Consider the following 8,207-nt stretch of genomic DNA (forward strand, 5'->3'; position numbering starts at 1 on the left):
TATAATGGAGGAAGACTGAACAGAGAAAGCAGCCAGGTGGAGAGCCAAATCATCTTTATTTTGAGGGAATGGGTCTCTAGGGGGGTGGGCCTGGGGCCCTCACTGCACAGCTTGTTCATTGGCACTGCCTCCAGAATCCTGTGGCTTCATCACATCCGGAAGCTCTGGAGGGCTGGAGAAGGGCTCTATGCGCAGGGCTTCAAAGGCATCATCTGTGGAAGGGAGCAGAGCTTGAGAAGATGCCCAATGTTTCTTTCCCTTGGAAGGATGGTCAAAATGCCACCAAAGCCATGGCCTTCCAACCTTGGTTGTGTGACTTGGCAATGGTGTTATGTCTTCTGTTCCCAGAGGCCTAATTTTACCACTGATCCCAATAGATATCAACCAGTGTGCCAGGATGCCTAGCCTACACCTTCTGTCTCCAAATTGCCATACCCTCCACTAGCATCTCAATTTCTTTGCCACCAAACGCCAAATAACTGAAAATCCCAAGACCTTAAGACGAACTGTTCACTATCATATTCCATACTCTGACTACAATTATATATATATCCAACGCATCACTAGACTTTGAGCTGGAGAGAGGCCTCAGTGGTTAAGAGTTGCATCAGGCATGGTGGTGCCCACCTTTAATACCAGCACACAGCAAGCAGATCAAGAGTTCAAGGCCAGACTGATCTACAGAGGGAGCTCTAGGACACCCAGGGCTGTTAACAAAAAAACAGAGTGCATGTTGCTCTTGCAGTGAATTGGTTTCCAATTCATCTGACACAGGCAGGCACAAAACACTTTTAAAAAAAAAAACAAAAAACGGGGGCGGGGGGGGGGCGGGGGTGCTCACCTTTAATCCCAGCAGAGCCAGGTGGATCTGAGTTTGAGGCTAGCCTGGTCTACAGAGCAAGATCCAGGACAAGTACCAAGACCACACAGAGAAACCCTGTCTCAAAAAAAATAAAAAAGCAAAAAACAAACCAAAAACTCTTAAAGTCATTACCCTTCTCTTTCCAATTAGTATTTGATTTCCACGCCAAACTTCTTTATGACCCAAGGCAGCCTTTGTACTTTTGGGTCTTAAAGCTGCCAAATTTAGGCTAGCTGGGTATTCACAATGGAATTTAAATGTTACCTCAGAGTACTCAATCTGATCACTGCCTTGGGAATATAAGATATTACCACTGGCTTTAGTCATGTGCCCCAGACTAGCCTCAAACCTGCTAATGTAGCCAAAGATAACGCTGAACTCTCCCTAAGTGCTGGGATTACAAGCATATTGTGCTGGTTTTCTTTCTTTTTTTAAATGCAGTGCTGGGGATCAGACCCCCAGCTTCATGCCTCAGGCAATACTCTCAACTCCTTAGCCCTATTTTCACTGCTCACTATTGACTCAGTATAAAACAAATCCCCCCACCACATATTTTTTTCTCCTGAGCTTGTGCCACACTTATGACCTGGCTCTCAATTTTCAACTGATGAGGTGTCCATACATGTCTGGAGATACTATTGGTTGTCAGACTAGGGAAGAAGGTAGGGAAGAGCTAGGACTGCTACCAGGAATTCAAGGATGCCAACAAGCTGACATGTGAGTGCTTGGACCCAGGTGCTCTGTAAGAGCAGTATGCACAGTTAACCATTCTGGTCACAAATGCCAGTGGTGCTGAGGTGGTTGCACACGCCTTTAATCCCAACAGAGGTTAGAGGCAGGTTGAATATGACGACAGCCAGGGTTACACACAAACCCTGTCTAAGGCTGGGGAGACTGACCCATCACCTAGTGCTACAAATCTTCAGTGACAGTTCTTGATTTATTTCCTTCATTCCTGTTACAGGTCTAGTTAAAAATGCCATTTAACAAAAACATCCCTAATAGCAGTTAGTGTTAGGGAGAAGCTTCAGCATGGACAGAGTGGCACCCAATTCGGTCCAAAAACCTAATGCTGTCAGCTGCTTCTAGAAGTGCTTCTGCAAGTGTGTGAAGGATACAGTAACCCTGAACATCATGTCACAACACATTCCATATGCCAGAAAGATTACAGTGCCTTTTGGACCAGTCGCCTCCATATTCAATGCCTTATCAGGAGCCCCCCCCATGCCCACCGGCAAAAAAATGTCACTTCCCTTAGCTTTGATGTAACTTCAAAATAGGGCTATCAATGTCTTCTAGGACAATGTTAGCCTCTAGGGTACTAGGCTCTGCTCGGAGAAAAAGGGTGACTTTTTGAGAGAACACAACCTTGCCTTAGCTTAAGAAGCAGGTAAGTTGTGTTTTCATCCTCATGAGCCCATGCAAAAGGGAACCTCACTTGACATCTGACCTGTGGATTGTCACTAATCCTACAAGTGCCTCAATGTCACCTACCAGGCAGTTATCTCGGGGCAGAGTCCCGTAATGTGAGGCACTTGCAGCAGGCTCTGCCTGGGGTGCCTTGTGGACATGGGCACACCAGGCTAGGTGGTGAAAGAGGGGCAATCAGCTATGTGTGAGCGGAGATTTACTTGATAAAAACTAAGAAGTGTAACTAGAACCATACTTCCCCTGCCTTAGCCTTTGGTTATACTTTCAAGATAAAGTACTTCCTGTCATTTTAAAAGATTTTCATGTATGTGTGTATGGCTTGTACCTATGAAGGTCAAAGGCATTGGATTGTCTGGAACTGGTGTTACAGACGGTTGAGCTGTGGATACTGGGAACTGAACTCAGGTCCTCTGCAAGAGCCAGTGTTCTCCATCACTGAGCCACTTCTCCACATTTTCTTGCCCGTATACACAGTCCCTAGGTCCACAGCTGTAAAAACAAGCTCTATGACCCTAGTTTAAAATTCCAAGAGGCAAAGGATAAAATTATTAAGTTTCTTCCTGCCCCTAGGCAGGGTCTCTACAGACCCTGGCCGTCCTGGAACTCCTCTGTAGACCAAGCTGGCCCCTGCCTGGGATTAAAGGTGTATACCACCAATCTGATAGGAGATCTAACTACCCCAGCTCACTTGTCCTTAAAATCTGGGACAATCAGCCAGGCGGTGGTGGCGCACGCTTTTAATCCCAGCACTCGGGAGGCAGAGGCAGGTGGATCTCTGTGAGTTGGAGGCCAGCCTGGTCTACAAAGTGAGTTCCAGGAAAGGCACAAAACTACACAGAGAAACCCTGTGTGTGTGTGTGTGTGGAATCTGGCACAATCATTCTGGTCATGGTGGCACACACCTTTAGTCCCAGGGAGACAGAGACAGGTGGAGCTCTGTTGGGTTCAAGGCCAGCCTGGTCTATAGAGCAAGTTCCAGGATAGTCAAGGCTACACAGAGAAAACATGTCTTGAACCCTGCCCCATCAACCTCCAAAAAAAGAGATGAGGTGGGACAATATATAAAGTACAGGGCCAACTATTCAATAAATCCTATAAATATGGCTGGTACTAGGAAAGGAACCCGAAAGTCATCTTTAATTTCCACAACTCCTGTTTGTGTTTCAGGTTTTTTTTTTTTTTTTTTTTGAGAGAGGGTTTTGTACTGGAACTCTTCTCTATAGACCAGGCTGGCCTTGAACTGAGATCCACCTGCCTCTGCCTCCCAAGTGCATGTGTTTCAATGTTTTAAATAATTTATGTGGATGGGTGTTTTGTCAGTTTGTAAGTCTGCTCCGTGTGCATGCCTGGTGCTTCAAAGACACCAGAAGAGGGCTTCAGGTCCCCTGGAACTAGAACTACAATTCTGAGCTGCTGTGTGGGTACTAGGCGTGGAACCCAAGTCCTCTGGAAGAGCAGCCAGTGCTCTTAATTGCTGAGCTATTTATTCAGTCCCCAGGCTTTGCTTTTTTTTTTTTTTTTTTTTTTTTGGTTTTTCGAGACAGGGTTTCTCTGTGTAGCTTTGAGCCTTTCCTGGAACACACAAAGATCCGCCTGCCTCTGCCTCCCGAGTGCTGGGATTAAAGGCGTGTGCCACCACCGCCCGGCCAGGCTTTGCTTTTTAATAAGGAAACAAATAAATACCTCATGCTCTTTGTGGACTGGAAAGACATTCCCTCAAAGCTTTGGGTGACTACAGGCTCCCCAAAGCCCTTCTTCTTTGGATGTTACCAGACTGCCAGCTGCCATCCAGGTCAGCCATCTTACCTGCTCGGAAGGCCAGGCCCACCGTGGCTGGGGCCTGTGGCCGTGCTGTCTGGCTAGTGAAGCCACACTCGCCCAGAGTTTTTCCGTCATCAAGGAGCTGGTCATCCTGAAGAGAGAAGCAGGTTTGGGGGAGAGGTCCTAAAAGGGACAAGTCCCAAAGAAAGCCTTCTGGTCAGCAACTATGTTGAGGAGAGTCATCCCTAAGTAAAGCACACATTCCAGAGCCAAGAATTTCCAAATCTGGCTGGCTGGCTCACAACAGTTAAAAGCTCTGGCAGAGAATCCTAAGTTTATTTTCCAGCACCCATATAATATAGATTGGCTCACAACTCCAGTTCAAGCGAATCTGATATTTCTGGCCTTCACAAGCACCTGGACTGTGTTGGTATGTACCACACAAAAATAAAACTCACAAAGGCTCTGGGTTCTGGCTTTTCCAAGCTCTCTAGGTAAATAAAGGTAGTTGGATTTTTTTTTTTTTTTGAGAGTCAATCTCATACAGTAGATGCTCTGAACTTCTAATCCTCCTGCCTCTACCTCTACCCAAGTAGAATTATTGCCCAGTTTCTCCAGTCTGATGATCTAACCTAGGACTTTGATGCAGGCTGTGTTACTGTAACTCAACAGAGTTGTATCCCTTAGTCAGTTTTTTTGTTTGTTTTTGTTTTTTTTAAATCAACCTTCACCTTAAAATGGGAATTACTGGACTATACAACTCACAGGGCAGTCAAAAGTTTCAATAACTTAAGAGAGGCCTAGAAAGCTGTACTAGAACACTATGTGTGGTTCCTAGAATAGCAAAAGGGTCTTTCAAGGAAAAGCCAGTGGGTATCACAGAGAAAGCCCTTCAGAAACAGGAAGCCAGGCTTTAATCTGGAGCAAAAGGTCAGCTCCCCTTTACAGCCAGAATTAGCTCAATGCACTTAGATTGACATCATGCTTCTGGGAAACCTGAATCGGGTTTGAGGCACGAGGATCCAACTCCATGGCCGGGCTTACTGAAAGCTGGAGCTGGCTTCCCAAGTACAAATGTATGCTTGAATGAGAGGTGGTTCTAGACTACCAGGAGAATGGCAAGGATAAACACTGGCTGGGTGAAGCATTGGGATAACCTATCTTCTAGACAAGACCGCATTCATCGAGTTCCACCCCACCCTCCAGCAGTGGGATTCCAGCAGACTCCCCGCAGGCCTTAGATTAGGTACACTGTGGTTCAAACCCTGGCTTTGCGACGACCTTCGGCTGCATAAGATCACCGAGGCCTCGGTTTCCCTAACCGTTGAGCAAGGCCGCCTGGCAGGGCGGGGCGGCCGGCCTGGGACCCGATGCCGCCAGCCCCTCATCACAGTCTGAGACCCCCTTGTTGGGCGTCCTGCCTGGCCCCCACGCGCGCAACCGCCACGCCCGCTCGTCGCACCTTGTACAGCCGCTGCTCGTCCGGCGGCCGCTTGAGGATGCCTTCGACTATGCGCTTTAATTCGAACACGGTACTCGACTCCTTGGCGTCCGTGAAGATGGTGGTCTTGTGGCGCCGGATCATGAGGAACACGTCCTGAGGATGGCGGGCCCGCGTCAACGCCAGCCCGCGGCCCCCGGCCTGGCCCCGGCGCCCCCGCCGCCCCGGCCCCGCGCCCCTCCCCCCCGCGCCCGCTCACCATCCCGGCGGCTGCTTCTGGCTCGACGCGCCGGCGCGGCCACGCTCCGCCCCTTCCCGGCAGCCCAAGCGCGGCCCGGAGGCCCGGCGTGCTCCGCGCGGCCCCGCCCGCCACGCCCCCTTCATCCCGCAGCCCCGCCCATACCGTCGTCGCCGCCATCTTAAGCGACCCAGAAGCGTTTCTCTTTTGCGATCTGTGGCGGCCATCTCGTTTGCCTGCGCCACCCCTGGGCTGAGGCCCTGGTTTAGATCGTCTCATGGGTCTGAGGCGGAAGCGTGGCTTGCTTTGGAGCGTAGAGAATCAGGGACAACGATTCAAGCGCGTCTGTCATTAAAAAAAAAAAAATGTTTTACCTGCATTTATGTCTGTGCACCAGTTGCATGCAATGCTTGGGGAAGCCAGAAGAGGGCGTCGGGTCCTCTGGAACTGGAGTTGCAGCCGGTTGTGAACCGCCATGTAGGTGGTGGAAATGGAACCTGGCTAGCTTCTCAAAGAACAGTCAAGTCTTCTTCATCACTGGACCATCTCTCCAGCCCACATTTATTTAAGGGCCAAGCTAGAGTTATTTAAGGGTCAATGCAGGAGTTGCGAGGGGGTAACTTTACAGCCATGTTGAGAAGGCGCACAATTTTGGATCTTATCACTACTGTATGTTATCCTTATCTAGCCTCAAGCTTGGGTTTGTTAAATCCAATTCGGGCATGTTTTGTGGCCTGTTAGGAGCTAGAGAAGTTACTGGTTTTAGAGAACTGGTGCTGTAGTTATTAGGGGCAAAGCCTGGGTCTTATCAGTCCTGACTACACCTGGTACACACCTGTAATCCCAGCACTCAGGAGGCAGAGGCAGACGAATCTCTTGAGTTTGAGGCCAGCCTGGTCTACAGAGTGGGTTCCAGGACAGCCAGGGCTACACCTGTAACCATTGCAGCTGGGATGGAAAGGGATCCTGGCAGTCAGGAGCCAAGGAATACAAGTCACCCTAAGCATAGTAGCTTATGGCCCTGCTCCAGGGAAAGGTTTCCCCAATGTAACAACTCTGCCCTGGCAGGGGAGGGTTTCCCCAATGAACTTACAGTTCTGCTCAAGTCCTCAGAGTGTAACAGCTCTGCTCTGCTAGGAGAAGGTTTCCCCAGGGACAGTGGTCCAGCTTTGCTTTGCTCCACTTCAGTGAACGAAGGCCGTCACCCAAACCGCATTCAAGAGATGCACTGGGAGGGCAGAATCCAGGAGAGTGACTGCCTCTGTCAGGGTGGGAAAAGCAGCTGCAAACTGAACAGGTGCGGGGCGTTTACAGGGCTTCTTAGGGGTGGAGTTTTCCAGGGAGAAGATTTTCAGGTGGGAATTGGTGGGATTTTAATCCCCTTGAGCTCAGACTGGCTAGATTTTGTGCTCAGGCATTGGTTGGTTTTCTGCTCAGGGATTGGTTGGTTTAGTTGGTCAGCGGCAGATTTGGCTCTGGTTTCAGGGCCAAAGTGTGTTTCTTTCCCTGGCCCTTTTTAGCCTTTTGGCTCTAGTTTTAGGGGTAGGGTGGGTTTCTTTCACTGGCTCTGGTTTCAGGGTCAGGGTGGGTTTCTTTAGCTGGCCCTTTTACCCTACAACACCAAGAAACCCGTCTCAAAAAACAAAGAGTAGAAAGCAGAAAGCAAAGACAGATTTATTTAATGTGGCCATATGAGGAAGGGGAATAAGGGAAGAGGTCCAGTAACTCTCCTCAGTCTTTGTGGTGTTCCTGTAAGGGGTTTAGACTGAAGTGGAATAAATAATCAGTCCTAGGCAAGGTGTGCTCCATCATTTGACTGTCATTGTTTCAACTACAGTCACTTCTACAAGGTGGTCTGATGAGCTGGGGCATTTGTTTCAAGACAAGTCTTTTCCTTATTCCAACGTGAGACTCCTTGGAAAATTCTCATTAATTGGGAACTGTTGCTTGAACAGTTTGATAGCCAAAGAGAGGGTGGCTCTTTAGATTATCTTCACTCCTTTTACTGTCTCAGGTACACTTCCTGGGATTGGAGAAGATGGGATAAAGGCCCCTCCACCCAGGAGCCTATGGCACCAACCCACCTTCTTGCCTCGGTTCAGTACTCAGAAGGGCCTGTAGACTTGACTTTCCAGACTGGCAGCCCTTTGAACATTGATTTGTGCCATCCTAAACTGTAAGGCCAAGGACCTTCTCACCTTCTCTCCCAGAGGTGGACAGCCGTTAAGAGTCCATTTCAGATCGTGTATCAGACAAAGTTAGTGAGTGGTACTTAAACCCCACACAGCTTTCAAGCTGTAGGGCCCTTGAGAGTGGGCAGGGTCTGAGACTGTCACAGAGGCAGGAACTCAATGCCAATTGTTGTGTTTGTAGCAAGTGTGGACTTTTTTACTTTCAAGACAGGATTTCTCTGTGTAGCCCTGGCTGTCCTGGTACTGCTCTGTAGACCAGGCTAGACCTGAACTCAGAGAGCT

General features: G+C 49.0%; 1 protein-coding gene across 1 annotated transcript; it reads right to left on the reverse strand.

Annotated features, from left to right (window-relative positions):
* Nucleotides 1–37: 37 nt before the first annotated feature.
* On the reverse strand, nucleotides 38–5,837 carry Elob (elongin B). The gene is made up of 4 exons (XM_028853956.1): nucleotides 5,755–5,837; nucleotides 5,517–5,651; nucleotides 4,100–4,205; nucleotides 38–212 (listed from the first exon to the last, which is right to left on the reverse strand). Exons 1-4 carry the CDS (start codon nucleotides 5,755–5,757, stop codon nucleotides 100–102), a joined length of 357 nt encoding a protein of 118 aa, XP_028709789.1. The 5' UTR covers nucleotides 5,758–5,837; the 3' UTR covers nucleotides 38–99.
* Between the last annotated feature and the right edge of the window lie 2,370 nt (nucleotides 5,838–8,207).

This window comes from Peromyscus leucopus, chromosome 8b, assembly GCF_004664715.2.
Source record: "Peromyscus leucopus breed LL Stock chromosome 8b, UCI_PerLeu_2.1, whole genome shotgun sequence".
NCBI lineage: Eukaryota > Metazoa > Chordata > Mammalia > Rodentia > Cricetidae > Peromyscus > Peromyscus leucopus.